We start from the raw sequence: 17,869 nt of genomic DNA, 5'->3' as shown, positions 1-17,869 counted from the left end.
TTTAGGATAAGTAAATAATAATGGGACAAATGTGAGTTATATATAGCATGAAGAAACGTGTATACTTTGTCAAGAAGTAGTGCCTAGTGGGAATAATTATAACTCTTTTTAAGGCATGAGTTCTATATCCAAATAGATTAATCAATGACTCAATCATGTAGAATTGTATAAAACTATGTAAAGCATAAAAGGGATCTACTTTCAAGAAAAGGATTTTTTACAATTATACAAGATGAAAGTCTCCATCTTTGCCTACATATTGAACTCTTTTTATAATCATGGTGGGCTCTCTTTTGAGTCACTTTTTTACAATATGAGTGAAAATAGAAAAAAGTGAATTTATCATTTTCATTTCCTTGTTTTTGAAAATTTGAATAATGTAAAAGCAAGAATCAGTGTGGTGTAAAAAAGATTAGATTTTGATGGGTTTTGGCTTTGGAGAAGAGAACAAAATTAGACAGAAAGTGCACGTCAGAGTTAGCCGTAGGAGATGTGTATTTTTTTGAGGTGATCCTTTCTTTCTCATCCACACCATCTCTGTGTTTTCTCTCTCATAAAAACACACACAAAAAGAGAGTTTTTTTTGTAGAAGAAGAAGAAGACCCTCTCTCTCTCTTGTTTTGTTCTTACATGCATGCCTATAATTGGATTTTCTTGATTTTAGCAAGAAATCAAAAACAAGAAAAACCCCATTGCCAAACCTTCAACCAAAAAGTTGTCTGGTGGGGTGAAGCCAAAGATGAAGAAGAAGCCATAATCAAGGCAAGAAGCAGTTTTGAAGCTTTGTGAGAGAGAAAGTTTCAATCTTTCAACCAAGAACCCCAAAAAAGAGGCTTAAAAACACTCACTTTGTCCAATTTTTTTTCACCTACTTCAATTTAGCCTTTCTCAACTAGGTCAGTGTATTTTTTTGTCCTCAGATCTCAAAAACTCCTGTCTTATTCCCAACAACAACTTAGTAAGAGATCTATGTCCTCATCCCACTTCCCATGATGCAAGATTAAATTTTTTTCTCTCTCATCACCAAAAAAAATAAAAAAAAAATCAAACCATGATGAAAACCTCAGCCACCCAAGAAGAGAACATCTCCAACCTCACCACCGCCTCCACCGACGCCAGCGCCTCCTCCACCGGCGGCGAAATGTACCCTCCGCCGTATTTCCCAGCACAAACCACCCCACCTCCGCCGCCAAAGAAAAAGAGAAGCCAGCCAGGCCATCCAGGTAAAAATCCAATCTTTCCACAACCCATTTCATCAAATCTCCACAACCCAATCAAACAACAAAATTCAACATAAAAATCAAATCTTGACATTTTTTCTTCTCTCACAGACCCTGGCTCAGAAGTGATCTCTCTCTCTCCGAGAACTCTCATGGCGACGAACAGATTCGTGTGTGAAATCTGCAGCAAAGGGTTTCAGAGGGACCAGAACCTGCAGCTGCACCGAAGAGGGCACAATCTGCCATGGAAGCTGAAGCAGAGAAGCAGCAAAGATGTGATGAGGAAAAAGGTGTATGTCTGCCCCGAGACGAGCTGCGTCCACCACGACCCATCGAGGGCGTTGGGAGATCTCACAGGAATCAAGAAACACTTTTGCAGAAAACATGGGGAGAAGAAATGGAAATGTGAGAAGTGCTCAAAGAAGTATGCTGTTCAATCAGACTGGAAAGCTCACTCCAAAACATGTGGCACTAGGGAATACAGATGTGACTGTGGCACCCTTTTTTCAAGGTATGGTTATTGCTAATAATCAAGTTCAAGATTGTTTTAGTTAATCTTGGTGAAAATGGAGTTAATTAGTTTGATTTTGGTAAATTTGTTCATTAGTTCTTGATTGGTCATTTTTGAAGTGTTTTGTGGGGATGGAGGGATGAAACTAAGTTCTTGTTTAGTTCCAATTCTTGAACTAAAGAAATGAAGTTGATTAGTATTTGGATTTTGGTTCCAATTTGATCTTTAGTTTCTTGATTAAGCATTCTTGAAGTGTTTTGTGGTCTGAAAAATGTGGGAATGGAATCATTTTTTTCTTGAATTTTCTGTGATTTGATTAATCAAGTTAATCTTGATCAAGTTAATTAATCAAGTTCAAGAATGGTTAATTAATCTTAGTGAAAAATGGAAGTTAATTGATATTTGATCTTTAGTTTCTTGATTGTTCATTTTTGAAGTGTTTTGTGGTCTAAAATCACTTCTGAAGTGTTTTATGGGGATGAATTCGAGGGATGATGTTATTTTCTAAAGAAATGAAGATAGTGAATATTTGGATTAATTTTGGTACCAATCTGATCTAAAATGTGGGGATGGAATCTTTCTTTCTTGAATTTTCTGTGATTTGATTTGCTTGTTTTTGGTGGTCTAATTAATCAATCCATAGATGTTTTTTTTTTCAAATTTCAAACTTGAGCAAGTCAATTTGATGCGGACATGCTTGATTGTTTATTCATTTAATCACACATTATACAACATCCTAATCCCCAAATCACTGTCAATAGAGTCAGAAAACAGACATACACAGACACATTTCTTTATTTAATCACACCACACATTATTATATAAATCCCAATCCCCAAATCTCTGTCAATAGAGTCAGAAAACAGTCATACAATCACATGACACACATCCATTAAAAAACAAAACTAGCTAGTCCCATTTTTTTTACTGTGTGAACTGTGAAGTGTGTTTTCCTTTTCCCTTTCCCTTGATTAAACCTCACATGCAAGCCTTTCTTCCACCAGGAGAGACAGCTTCATCACACACAGAGCCTTCTGTGATGCTCTAGCAGAAGAAAGTGCCAAATCCATCCCATCAAATTCACTCTCCCACCACATAAATCTCCAACAGATCCAATCCCAACTCCCATTCCCAATCAAGAAAGAGCACCAAACCTTCACCTTAAGGCCACCTTGGCTACCACCCCAAAACCAACCCTCCCTCTTCCAAGACTTTCAAGAAAACCCCCAAAATCACCACAACCCAAACCCTAACCCTAACACCCCCATGGGGCCCACCCCCTTCCACCACCCAGCTCCACACATCTCAGCCACTGCATTGCTGCAGAAAGCAACAGAGATGGGCTCCAAAAGCAGCGGGCCCCACCACACTGCTGGGGAAACAACCCCAACAACAGCTGGTTTTGGGCTAAAGCTGGCCTCACGTGAACACCACCACTTCATCAATGGCTTGGCTCCATTAGCCAACAATAAAGCTGCTCCTTTTTCTTCTCCTCCTCCTCCTCCAAATTCCCATTCCATGCTCCACGAGATGATGATGATCAGCGCCTCCGGATTCGACCATCAAGACTCGGCCTTTGGAGACGAAGATCTGTCCTTTGCTGGGATCTTGAACAACAACACCTCGTCGTCCTCATCGTCGAAGAGGGTCGACGAAAGTTTGGATTTTGATGCGACCCTCAATCGGTTCGGAGCCTCTAGTGGCGGAAACCACGACGATGGGATGACGAGGGATTTTCTAGGGCTGAGGCCCTTGTCTCAGAGCGACATTCTGAGCTTTGCAGGCTTGAGTAATTGCATCACTACTACTTGTGGGGAGCATCAAAGCCAAGCTCAAAGATCTTGGCAAGGTTAGAGTTTTGTTGGTGTAGGGGGTGAGATAAAATTAGAGTCTTGAAAATCTTGTTCAATGTATGTATGGTTTCTTTAGTTTATTACTCTCCAAATAAAAAAAGGTAAATCCTAAATGATATTATGTCTCAAGACTCACAACTACTTTTGATCAATATATATACTTTTGCAAAAGCATTAATTGAAGTGAATTAGAGAATGGGGATTTGGCAGTTCAAATTTATTGTGTGTGGAATAATATTGAATGCTGATTTGTGTAAGCATTTATAGGTGGGATATATGTGCATATGATTAAAATTGAATGCTTTGGACCATATATATACATGGATGAGTCCATCTTTTCTTGCACTCCTCCCTAAATTGATTTTATGAAATTGGAAAACTTCAATGATATAGTATGTCTGTCAAAGAGAATCAACCCATTTTTGGGATGGTGACATACCTATTTTTATACGTATAGAGTTAAGTAAAAATAAAAAATTGTAATTGCAAGAATATTAGTGATATCAAACAAAAAAATGTACTAGTACTATAAATATAGTAGTAAATACATTGTGTCAAATACTATGTGATTAATTAGATGGTACTACATGCATAGCCATTTGTACCTTGTCTTGTAAAATAGGTCACCATGTGAAACATTAGCTGTATATATCAAATCTAGAGATGGTCAACATGTTGTGCATATATGTGTGTGTGTGTGTGTGTGTGTGTGTGTGTGTGTGTGTGTGTGAGAGAGAGAGAGAGAGAGAGAGAGAGAGAGAGAGAGAGAGAGAGAGAGAGAGATCATGGAAGTAGTATATTTGCAGTACAAAAGCATAGGATTCTTTGGTGAGAGTAAAAGATTCTTGAAATGTGAAAGTTGAAAACATTTTATTAAGAGATTGCAGAGAGAGATGAGAGAGGAAATGTAATTTGACTCGGATTTTGGGTACAATTGGGAGTCAATCCCAAGATTTTGCCCTTTCTTGCCCTTCCTCAACTATCTTTAATTTGTTTTTTCAAATTAAAAAAAAAAAAAATCTTGATTTTTATGTCGATTACATCAAGCAAATCGAATTGAATATAGTAAAAGATAAAAAGAAATATTTTTCCAGTCGTCGAGTTTGACTAGCATATTTATCAAATGAGGAATTATTCAAAGTTTATAAGTTTAAAAATGTAGTTAAAAAATATACAATTAATTATTTTCCAGGTTTTATATTTTGAAGCTAGTCAAGTAGAGAAAATTACGTGAATTAAAAAAAAGAAAATAAATATAAGACCGTTAGTTGTCGTGAAGTTGGTCGAGGCGACAAATTTATTTATTTTTGGCCTAACTAGAAAATTAAAAAATTGTCAAACCCAAATAAATTATTTCATTGTCATGATATTATTAAATAGTAATCATGCATATTTAATAATACTCCTCCAATAAGATGTCCTTGTTTGCACCTCATTTTTTAATAGTCTTACGTATTCATAATTTGGTCGAAAAACATCATACGCCGACTGTGTTTTTTGTTTTAATATACTATTGAGAATAAATTAAATTTCATAATATGATGTTATTCTAATTAATTTTTAAAGTTGGAAAACAGTTCGAATTTGAATAAATTTTATGATCTTTTAAGAATTCGTCCATTTATATTTGATTAGAGGAGAAACATCTTAATATATAACTTCAATTAATAATGGGGCAATGCTAAATTAATTATGAAATTAATACTTGTAGGTATCATAGTAAAAGAAAAAGAAAAAAAGAATAAAATGGTTCACATGCAAAATGTAGTAGGTGGGAGCAAGCTTAGCTAGAGTGAAAGTGACATACCTTAGGCCCAATGTATTGTCACTATAATATTCAGTAGCATATGCATCCAATTTTTATAGCCATTCATAATAAATTTAATGATATATATTTATACACTTGTATTTAATTATTCTAATATATTTAAGCATGATATGTTTGATTTTCCACAGTATTCTAGAAGTAATTGAAAAATGGCGTAATGTCACATATTTTCATCGTCTATTATTAATACTTATAATATCTCCATTTACTTTACATAGAAACAACACTATACAAAAATCTAGTGTAAGTATTGTTTTCCTATTGTTAACAACTTAAGATACATTTTACATTTAATTATTTTCTAATTAAATACACTTAATTATGGATTGATTGGCACTAAATTTTGTTGCACGAGGGAACATCATTGGTACCCAATGAATGTCGACGCATTTTAATACTCCCTCCGTCCGCTATTACGAGTTCCGGTTTACCATTTTAGTCCGTTCATTATTTGGAGTCCTGATTCGCTTTTATTATAAATAGTAGGTACACCTCACTTTCCACTAACTCATTTCACTCTATTCTATTATAAAACTAATATATAAAAATGGTCCTCACGTTCCACTATCTTTTTTCACCCACTTTTCTTTACATTTCTTAAAATCCGTGCTGCAAATGAAATGAGACTCTTAATAACGGATGGACGGAGAATCTTTTAATTTTTAGGTAAGTGTAATTTGATGTTTTCCCCCAAATTTTAAATGAAAGGGAGTAAAATAATTGTACTATATTGAAATCAAATCCAATTGTCAAGCAAAATAAACTCTAGTTGTGGAATGAGCAAGCTTGTGAACAATTTTAATTTTATCTTTAGATTAAATTTATAACAAGATTCCTATGTCCGAAAACGTAGTTTATATACATAACAAAATTAAATCTAAATTTTGTTAAATTAATTTATGTGGCTGCAAAAATCGAATTTAATAAAGCATTCAGACCCTCATGGATCGGCAGTGGAATTGGCCGAACCCCTTTTTATGCGTCGGCATGAGTAAGAGAACTGATTTTATTAGTATTTTAAATTTAGTAAATAAAACGAAATTGGTTTTAAATTTGGAACACATTAAAGTTTATATATTTATAGTATCTCAATTTTATAAATAAAGGAAAACCATAATTTACTAATAGTGGATAGATTAACTCTTTTCAAAATTATATTAATTCGACAACAAAATATATGTAATTGTCTGTTACTAAATATTACAAAAGTATTCTTGTTATTATTCAAAACTATAAGTTAAATTTGTCTAACATATACGTGGTATGCCTTGATAAAATTTTGGCAGGGCCCAAATCCGGCCCAAATAGATTGGGCCAAACTGTGTTTATAGTATATGAATACAGCCCAAATTGATTGGGCCATAGTTGTTTATGATAGTATATGAATCCAGCCCAAATAGATTGGGCCATAGGAATTTATTTTATGATAATAACATCAACAATTTTCCTTTGAGAACGGAATTACTATTTTATATTTGATTTATAATTTATAATTAGGAGAATATATAAATGTAATAGGAGTCGATAATTGAACTTTCAAAGCTCAGTCCATGTTGAAAATGAAATTTATAATTTATAATTAGGAGAATATATAAAGTAGAAAAATAAGAGTAAAAATATTACAAATTTTATTTGCTAAAAAATAAGTTTATCTCTTATAATGGACAGCCAAAAAATAATAGTACTCCTTTAAATAACTAATAACGAGACAAAGAAAGTATATACATATTTTTTTATATAAGAAATACAGTATATTCGTGTGCATTATTTTTGTAAATTATTATTAATTTTATAAATTAACGTCAAATGAATGGGTGACATAATAAACCAAATATTAGAAATTTGTAAAATTAGTGAAGTAAACGATAATTTTTAGAGTATTCGAATAGACCTTGCTTAACAAACTACAACCAAGATTAAAACACATATTTTGTGATTATAAACAGCAAGAAAGGAGATTGCCAACTCAATTGACTTGCAAAGATGATCAAACCACTTGAGAATTAAAAAGAAAAACTCTACTTTCTTGAAACGAGAACCGATTGCAAAACAATCTTTCACACAATCAAACCCTAGCAACTAAAAAGGAAAAAAAAAAAAAAACAACAGAATGAAATCACCCTCTCTTTCGGAGCCTTCGGAGCCTTCGATTTTCTTCAGCTATGGCTTTACCCAACGCAAGGACTCTATTATAGCGGTGTTGAAGATGGGCCGTTTCTCCAGCCATAACAATCACAGTTGCAGTAAAAAACATGGGCACTGCCTTTGGGAGTTTCCTTATTGTAGTTTGATTTCATAAAACGAGATAATTGATTACACACACCATAAGATCCGCAAGCCAGCGCTCCGGTCAAAACCACAGCTGCCGCAACCTCGGGTGGAATGAAAACGGGTTTCATTATGATTCTCACAGCCTGCAAAAAACATAATGCAAATTCAAGATCTCCTAATAACGGTATTGAATTTTTGTTGTGACATAATAGAGCAATTGCGTAATCGTGAGATAAACGGAAACGTAAAGAGACACAAAATTTACGAGGTTCACCAACGTTGTGTTGGCTACGTCCACAGCAAAACAGAGAACGATGTATTGATTGTTTTCGGATTACAAAGTTATGTACACTAACCCCCTGACTCGCGTTCGGCTAGCGGCAAACTATATAGATTCAAAATTAATATTAAAAAAAAACAAACATAGAGACTATTGTGACAATTCTACAAACAGTTTGGCTACATGTTCAGTCAAAATCACGAAAACAGTTTTCCATTACGATCTGCAAAAAACATAATGCAAATTCAAGATCTCCTAATAACGATATTGAATTTTCATATTTAAGAAAAAACACAATCAAAGAGAGAGCCTATTGTGACAATTCTACAAACATTTTGGCTACACGTTGAGGCAAAATAATGAAAAACTGATAAAAAAGAAAGTCGGAATCAAATTTTGCATTAAATCGGAGTCGGAATCAAATAAAATATACGAAGAACATGGAGACTTGCCTCGATTTGTTGCAAAATTGGTTGATTTGTTGTTTCTGCAGAATTTTGTAGAGAGAAATACAGAGATGTGGAGTATGTATAATGGTTGGTGAAAATCTGTTATAATCTCACACGATTTGCATGGTATAAGAAGCGACACGTGTACGGCTGAGATAGATTTTTGGGGATATATGGAGTTTATTTAAAGAGTATAACCCGAAAAAAGGGTCATATAGTTTTTGATTTGGTAAAACTATGTATATATCACGTTTCAACTAATCACTTCTTTTCGAAATCTAGGAAAATTATCGTAATTACCTGATTTTGCTTTAAACTCATTAAGTCTATCAATTATATATTTCTTTGGGGTGGATAGAAAGAGTATATTTTATTTTTATTTTTTTGTAAATTTTGGGAGAGATATGTTTATAGAGTATATTTAAAAAAAGACATTCATGATATGGATTTGGTAAAACCATTTATATATTACTCTCTCCGTATCAACTTCTTTCATAAAGATATTTAAGAAAATAAAATCGAAAAGTAAAATAAGATTAAAACAAAAGAAAGAATCGTAGTTATAGAGAATAGTAGTGTTGTTTTGCTTAAAAAGAAATTGATTAATTAATTTATTCATTATTACCAATTACCATGACTTTAAATAAATGGATAAAATAACATATCAAACTTTGTAATTTTGAAATTAATAACATCAATAGCATTTTTTAGAAAATTCGAATAATATCAAGTGTTTATGTTGAATGTGTTATGTGACTAATGTCAATAAGTGGTGGTTGTTACACAAACTTTTTGTGATTTTGAAACATGTTACTTTAATTGGAAATGTAAGATGTTGCATTTTAGAATACGTAGAAAGAGAGCGGTTGAATTTCCAATTTAACTAGAATCCCCAATTTAGATAGCAAACTACTCCCTCCGTCCCAGATAATTATTGAATTTCATAGTATTAAAAAAAGGGTTTTTGGTTTTTTAAACCAAAACCTTTCCCGGAATTCCGGTTTTTCCCATGTAGATTTGTTTTTTAAACCACTAACTTTCATTTCGTTGGGATTTTCCCCCGGCGGGTCAACGACGAACCCAGGTTGTCTACATGTCAATTTTAATCCTATTTGTCACTAAATTGATTATTTGGATCCATTTGACACAATAATACATACAGCCACAATTATTAAGTAACAATGACAACTTTTCAATAAAACATACATTAACTTTAACATTTTGAAGAAATATGCTATTCGGTCGAAATGCAAGTTATTCGGTTCAAGTTGTGAAATTTCGTGGTTTTAAAAATAAATCCTCATAGTTCATGGGAAAACCTGGATCACAAGAGCGGAATTAGATCTGAAAAGAGCTCAAAAACCCTAAGAAAAACACAAACAAAGAGAGAGACTATTGTGACAATTCTACAAACAAAGAAAGAGACTATTGAGCCAGTTTGGCTACATGCTACATGTTGTGGCAAAATCACGAAAAATTAAAGGCAGATCTGATAATAGGTTTCAATATGATTCATCACAGCCTGCAAAAACATAATGCAAATCCCGCATAACCTCGTAATAACGGTATTGAATTTTCATAAGGATTCAAAAAAAAAAAAACACAAACAAAGAGAGAGACTATTGTGACAATTCTACAAACAGTTTGGATACATGTTGATGCAAAATAATGAGGAACTGAAACGCAGATCTGATCAAAGGAGTCGATCTCCGTGGAATACAGAAGAGAGTGAAGAAAACTTAGAATTGAATCGGAATCAAATCGAAAATAAACAAAGAAGAAGGTTTTACCTCGTGGAACTAGTTTTGGTGAATTTGTGTTTCTGCGAAATTTGGTGGAGAGTTGGTTTATCAAACCCTTCTTGTTAAAATGATCCTAATAAAACGAATCACAGGATTTTTGGTAAAAAAAATTACCATCAAGATATGGCATTGTGGTTTATTAAAATGGAACAGCCCGGCCACATCCCAAATAAACACTTTCACCACGTCAGCACATCCCCAAAAACACTTCCGCCTAATTATCACAGAATAAATTAAGAAAATAAAATAAATAAATAAAAACATGTTTTCACTGCCGCGTCGCGTCGCTGCGTACTTGGGCACCGCCCCTTGCGGCGGCTTACCACAGTGGTTATTCTTGGACTCAAACTCTTGAACTAAATCCCCATACCTACTCTATATTCTTTAAAACGTAAGTTGTATAGTAGTATTTGTTAGAGAGATTTTAGAAAAATGATTTCAATTCGCAGGTCTTTCGAAATTTAGGATTAAATTCGCTGACCTTTTGGAAAATGGGACCGTGGCATGCGAATTATTCGGAACAAGGGATTTTTGAGTTTTATGCATTTTCTCTTCCTTTAATTTATTATTTCTCTCATAATATTTTTAATTCACTAAATTACCCCTTAATATTTTCACCACAATTTTGGTATTTTTTACTACTACTACTACATTTTTGTTTTCACCCAATTATATAAATCACCCATTCAATAATGAAAACCGATTGGAAAACAATCATTCACACTTTGCGACTGAAATGAAATCAAAATTTGGAAAAACAACACAAGGAAATCACTATCTCATTCCGAGACATCGATTTTTTCAGCTTCAGCTTTCGTCTTCGCAAAGTCTCTATTAAAGTGGTAGAGATGATAGGCTGTTTGTCCAGCACCAACAATCACACTTGCAGTTAAAAACATCGCCATTGCCTTTGAAAGTTTCTTATTGGAGTTTGATTTCATCTGACACGATAAACCATACGATGAACAGGCCGAGAATCCAGTCAAAGCCAAACATCGCATGAGCTCGGTTGGAATGGCAACGCAGTGTTCCCTGAAACGAACATAAATAATCTCCAATTTCATTATGATTCTCTCAGCCTGCAACAAACATAATGCAAATTCAAGATCTCCTAATAACGGAATTGAATTTTCATAGTATTAAAAAAAACACAACCAAAGAGAGAGACTGTTGTGACAATTCTACAAACAGTTTGGCTACATGTTGAGGCAAAATACTGAGAAACTGACAGACAGATCTGACAAAAGGAGTAGATCTGGAATACAGAAGAGAGTGAAGAAAATTTAGAATTGAATCGGAATCAAATCAGAAATAAACAAAGAAGAAGGTTTTACCTAGACGAACTAGTTTCCTGCGAATTGCTGTTTCTGAATTTGGGGTATAATCAATCCCATTTGATCTCCATTATACATGCGACACGTGTGCGGCTGAGATGGATTTGACTTGGTCGTTAAAATTTACGCTAACGGTAAAAAAAATCAATATAATGTCAAAATAAATATTCAGAATGAGATGTGATCAAATGAAAACTCCAAATATTATATAAACTCAAAACTAACTATGATCTGGACCATTGGAAAATGTGTCAACAGATCACAAAAAAGCATCAACGGGAAAATGTCAACTGAATTTCAATGGTAGTCAATGATTGATGTTGTGTTGATACTGTGTTGACATTAATATTTTGAAATTTTACAATGTTTGTGTTGATATTGTATTGAAACGTGTTGAAAGCTGTGTAGAGGAGTTTTGAGTTTGTACAATATATATGTTGCATTTTATCACTACCCTATTGAGATTTTTTTTTTTTTTTTTTTATCATTTGGAAAATCGTTAAATTTTCTTCCGTTATTCAAGAATGCTTCAATCTTTATAAAGTTTTCGATTGATTCATTCAAGTTTTGGCAAAAGTTTCAAAGGAATCGTTATAAGTTTTCGATAATTGTTTAAATTTAACCATATACTCCTATTTTTATTAAACGGAGAGGCTTTTAAATAACATTAAGAAATGGCATAACTTGTGATTAAATGTCATTATTTTTTTACAAAATCTCAACTAATTATAAACAAACATAATCCAAAGCAAACATATATGAGAAAATGGTTACCTAACACTTCTCTTTCTATTAAGAGTAAATGCCAAATGTGGTCACCAAACATATGGTCGTTTTATCAATTTGATCCTGAACATTATCTTTTTTGTTTATTTGGTCCCTCACAAATGAACTCGGGTCGAAAACGGTCCTAAATTGACAGAACCGTCTAAAACAACGGTCAATGGCATTTAAGCAGGTTTTGACCAAAATTAACCATTTTAATTAATATTTTTAATTATATCAAAATTAATATATTTAGGACCACATTTGGCCTTTACTCTTTCTATTAATCCATCTTTATGGAAACAACTGGAATACGGTGGAACGTCCACAATGGAAAAACGACTAAACTACAATGGAACGAAAGGAGTACGTAGCAAGAAAAACTCAATAACATTCTCAAACAGAGTAGGAATTGGCAGAGTCGTATCCATCACATAAAACTGCAAGTTCATGCCTTGTGAGTAGCTCTTATATTATCAATGTTTTTCAAAATTACCCTTTTTCTTTGACCAAGATGTAGTGACTATAAAGATGTAGCATAGCAGAGGATATGAAGTATGGAAAGAGCATGGAGTAAGAAATTACGACAAATGGAGACAATTTTCCATAATTTCCCGTTGTCAATCACAAGCACGAGTAGCAAAACAAAACAAAGATGCAGTGTGTCTTATCCGTTGATTAAAATTCACTACAAAATACCGAACAATAATGCAAACAAAACACGACAGTGTCTTCTTTTACTAAGAGAATAAACCTAACATTGCTTTCAAAGAGCTGCCATCTTTTCCATCCATGCCACTCGTCTTCTTTTCAATCCTATATATCACAACAGCGGTTACTCTCAGTCTCTGAATGATAAAAAAAACATACGATTGCAATTACGAAGGATAAGGCAGTCAAACAAGTCAAACTTTATGAATCAGAGTACTCAAATGAAAATGAAAACTACACAAGCAGATTTTGTAACACCCCTTACCCGATTTTCCAAACACTAAAGGCGGGCTAGTGACCTATGACGTCCTCTAATCTGCAGGGGGAAAAAGAAATGAGTGAGCTTCAATAAGCCCTGTAGTATGCACAACATTAGAGCATAATTTTCGGAGGTTAAGTAAATGTTATGCAACCTATATAATTATAAAATTTATTACCATGAATATTTCTCTCCAGAATCAACATCCTTATATCCATATATATATATGCTTAATTTAAAAAAAATAAAAATAAAACAAACAACAATATATCTAACCTTTATATCGTCCTCTCTTGATTTTCTGGGACTTACCGAAGCCATAATCATATATCAATTCATTAAAATATCCAGAAATATGCAGTTATTGTATACATGTCATCACTCACATAGTTTCAGCACATCTATACTTACCAGATCTATACAGATTTATTCTTTACCAACACCAACAACCATTTAAATTCGACATTCATATAGTCGCCATTGATCTCAATGAATTTATCACGTAATCAGTAATCACATATGCATTCATAAAATACATAAGACATAATACAAAATAAAGATTTCAGCTAACCATACCAATCATTGGATTAAACCGAAAAAAATACATCACAATCTCATTCAAATATCAACCCATACTAGGGTACGTGGACCAAATAAGAAACATAATCAGATTCAGACGCGCACAGACCACCCATATAGGGTGCAGACAGATAATCAGACAGATCAGATAAACGATCCTCGCTTCGGATATCCAGAAGACAAGAGATCACAGAAAAAGCAGCGCTGCTGTCCTATGGCATGCCAATTGTACCCACATAAGACACTCAAGCATGGGGCATAAACACAATCTTGAGTAAACTTATTTTCATATCAATCTTATTTCCGATAATATCTATCATAACACATCATAAATTTCTCACCATACCATATCATATCAATTTATCATAATCAATTCCAGATTCAATTCCAACTCTATCAATACCATCACATATCCAGAATTCACATAATTCACGTCAAGCAGCATATGCAAATCAGATATTGTATCACCGATTAACACACAATGTTATATATGCAATCATGCAGACTTAATTCAGGTAATAAGACTTAATATAGAATATACTACCTCAAAATCCAAAATATCTTGCTGGTTCACTTTACTCGTTCCCAATCTCTTTTGTCTGTGCTATCTCTCGGGGCCATGATTACCTTTCAATGTATATATTTTTATCAAGATCAACACTAAGAAAATAACTTAATCATAAAACAAGTCCGCTGTAAGTCACCTTTAACTGTAACATACATAGCCAGCAAAGATATCATATCATAGAAATTCACTATTTTTCACCCACTTAGGCATCAGTTTATGATAAATATTTCAAAAAGTGCATATCTAATCACAGGGAACAGATTTAATATAAGAATTGTGTAAAAATTCTGAAATTCTACCTTAAGTTTACGACTATAAGCTGTCTCAAACTTCACCATACCGTTAATACACATTCCTCTTTGTTAAGGTGTAAATTATGTTAAAAAGATAAACCTTTTAGAACTAAACAGAAAGCATGACAAATTTCCCTACTAAAAGAAGAATCCTAGGTTTTTCCTACACTTCCAAAATAAACTTTTCATTCTAATTCATCACTCCACCTATTTCAAGGAATTGAAATAACCTTAAGAAACTTAGTCTTTTACATAATATGCTTAGATTTTAATTTGGGGGGAAAAGCTTTTTATGAACCCTAACCTGATTTAAAGAAGATATTATACAAATTAGAGGTGTAAGGGACTTGCTTACTCGAATAGAAGAAACTCTAGTCTAGAGCTGCTGGAAACCGACGATGGTGGTGATAAAATTGCAAGTTCATCTACTCTATCCAAACGGCAAACAGTATAAATAGAACAAAAAAAAAACCATATTTTCCAGCAAGCCCCAAAATTCAGTAGCAATTGTCAACCAATATTTAAATACAACACACACTGAAGGAGCTTTTTAATCTGCTTGAACAGATCTTTGTTACTAGACAAAATATTACAATCAGCAAAAATTACAAAGATTGAAATAACCCTATTTCATAATCAGCAAATTTATCTCAATCTAAACAACAATTTAGCTTTAAAATAGTACTACAACAATCTATCTATGACATTGATCTGTTCAAGTGAGCTAACCAAAAAGGTTTCTTTTTTCTTATTGTGAAAGTGAATGGTTGAGATATTCTATATTTCCAATTCAAATTTGGAGATGTTTCATGATCACCAAAAGCTTGCTTAACAAACAAAAACAAAGATTTAAGTTAGGAAAAAGATAGTGTTTTGTAATATAAACAGCAAGATGGATTAAATGTGTAGAATGAGAAAAGAAGAAAAGTGGGAAGAGTTTAAACTCAATACCGGTGTCAAAACATAGGGATTGGCAGAGTAGCCCTCCATGGCTCTATTCTTCATAAAGTCCTTATGAAATGAGTACATTTCATAGCCCGTTGCCGTCGCCATTGCGCCTGCACCAGCCCCCAAAATCATTGGTCCAGCGATAGATGCTATAAACCACTTTGGAAACTTCCCAGCTTTCATCTTTGCAAACTCCTTCTTATCCATGTCTCTCACCCTCTCAAGGCACATATTTATGCCATAAATGTCACAAACTGTGAATCCAGCCACCAACGTCCCAGTTCCAGTCATAAGCCTCGTCAACCTATCCGGAAGTTTCACACCATACTTTGAATTCATTTCATGTGAGTAGCAATAGCATAAACACCCAGCACATCCAGTCACAGCCGTGAGGGTCATGATATACTTTGGAATAGCAACGCCACCAACAAAAAATGTCATTACAATTCACTGCCTGCACTAAAACAATGTTATCACAAAATCCCTTCCTCTACACAAACAAACACTTTTTTCCTATTGCAGTAAAAGACACTACTACATTTTTAACAGAGACAGCATTGGCAAAAGAAAGTATAGAATTAAATTGATACTCGTCCATAAATTCACAGCGTGCACACAAACAGTATTGACAAAAAACACAACTCCTCCAAAACGGCATGAAATTAAAATATACAGTACAAAAACACAAACAGAGAAAGAGGCATCAAAGTGACAAATCTACAAACAGTTTGGCTACATTAATCTAACCGCAGTTCTAATAAAAAAGGCGATCTCCGAGAAAAACAAAAGAAAGTGCAGAAAACATTGAATGAAATCGGAATGAAATTGCATAAACAAAGAACATGGCGACAGTTTGAAGAATCGAAGAAGACGGTGTTAGTGTTGTTACCTCGATGTATTTGGTTGATTCTGTATAATTCTGAGAGAGATTTATTTGGAAATCTGTTTTAATCTAACTCGACCTGGATGGTTTAAGCGACACGTGTACGGCAGAGATTGTAGTTTCTGCTAGTAGAAAGAAATTAACTAGGTTGGTCAAAATCCCATTCGATTTGCTGGTCTATATGATTTACTTGTATTATTATTCATTATATACTCCTATATGCGTTCAATCCTCTATTAATTGAGTCAATTTAATTTGTCCGAATTTATAAAAAATATAGTGAAAAGTGGATTGATTTTAAATTAGTAGAATATGAGTTCTATTTCATATACTCTTATTAGTTTAATAATAAAGTATAGTAATTATAATAAATTATTTCATATACTCTTATTAGTTTTAGTTTAATAATAAAATATACTTCATCCGTCCTCTATTAGGAGTAGCACTTTGACCGGCCACGGGTTTTAAGAAATGTAAAGAAAATTTGGTTGAAAAAGTTAGTGGAATTAGGTTTGAATTTGGTTTTAGGTTTAATAATGTAGTCCCATTGAATTTGGAATTAGGTTTAATAAAACATACTTCCTCCGCAGAAAAGTCAATGGGACTGCTAAAGCGGGACGGTGGAATTAGGTTTGAATTAGGTTTGAAAAGTCAATGGGACTCATCTTTCACTTCAAAAAAGGTTATGTACCCATAAAAGACTAGCTTGTTTATTAATGTATAAAAAGACAAATTTACACTCACATAATATCAATGTTTACTTTTTTATATTGGTTTTATAATGAAATGTGAGTGAAATAAGTTAGTGGAATGTGAGACCTACTTACTATTTATGCTAAAAGTGGAGTGCTACTCTTAATTGGAGATGGACCAAAATAGAAATTAGTAACTCTTATTCGGGGATGGAGGGAGTAGTAATTATAATAAATTAGTGGAGTGTGAAGTTGAATTAATCTGGGACGGATAAAGTACTAGTACATCCTAAACTATTAAATTTTAATAGCCCGCTAGTGTATTTAAACTTTGACATCTTGTATTCATCTTAGAGTGGCCACTATAGGTCCGCCGCGGCTTCTCCGGCGGTCAATTGCTGCTCCGGCAGTCAATTGTAGGAACGGAGGGCGCCGCATATGTGGCGGCAGCAGCGCGGCGGGCGCGGTTCCATTTTTTTATTTTATTAATTAATTTCTATAAATACAACCGCTTCCTAATTTTTATGTAACTACATTTTTACTGTACTAGCTAATGAGTGCTTTTTCGGGTTGTTTTTACACTACCTTTTTGTGATTTTGAAACATGTTACTTTAACTGGAAA

General features: G+C 33.6%; 1 protein-coding gene and 1 long non-coding RNA gene across 3 annotated transcripts; one reads left to right on the top strand and one right to left on the bottom strand.

Annotated features, from left to right (window-relative positions):
* Window positions 1-541: 541 nt before the first annotated feature.
* Window positions 542-3,700, top strand: LOC125207657 (protein indeterminate-domain 11-like). Its single transcript, XM_048107091.1, has 3 exons — window positions 542-1,223; window positions 1,332-1,731; window positions 2,736-3,700. Exons 1-3 carry the CDS (start codon window positions 1,052-1,054, stop codon window positions 3,583-3,585), a joined length of 1,422 nt encoding a protein of 473 aa, XP_047963048.1. The 5' UTR covers window positions 542-1,051; the 3' UTR covers window positions 3,586-3,700.
* Window positions 3,701-12,894: 9,194 nt separating this feature from the next.
* On the bottom strand, window positions 12,895-16,593 carry LOC125208376. 2 transcript variants are annotated; one of them, XR_007174100.1, is made up of 5 exons: window positions 16,561-16,593; window positions 15,675-16,125; window positions 14,407-14,489; window positions 13,290-13,340; window positions 12,895-13,129 (listed from the first exon to the last, which is right to left on the bottom strand). It is a non-coding gene; the product is annotated as an uncharacterized LOC125208376 (long non-coding RNA). The 2 variants fall into 2 exon arrangements; XR_007174101.1 differs by lacking the exon at window positions 16,561-16,593 and adding an exon at window positions 16,419-16,547.
* Between the last annotated feature and the right edge of the window lie 1,276 nt (window positions 16,594-17,869).

The sequence above is a fragment of the Salvia hispanica genome, chromosome 2, assembly GCF_023119035.1.
Source record: "Salvia hispanica cultivar TCC Black 2014 chromosome 2, UniMelb_Shisp_WGS_1.0, whole genome shotgun sequence".
NCBI lineage: Eukaryota > Viridiplantae > Streptophyta > Magnoliopsida > Lamiales > Lamiaceae > Salvia > Salvia hispanica.
This window is presented reverse-complemented; position numbering and strand designations above follow the sequence as displayed.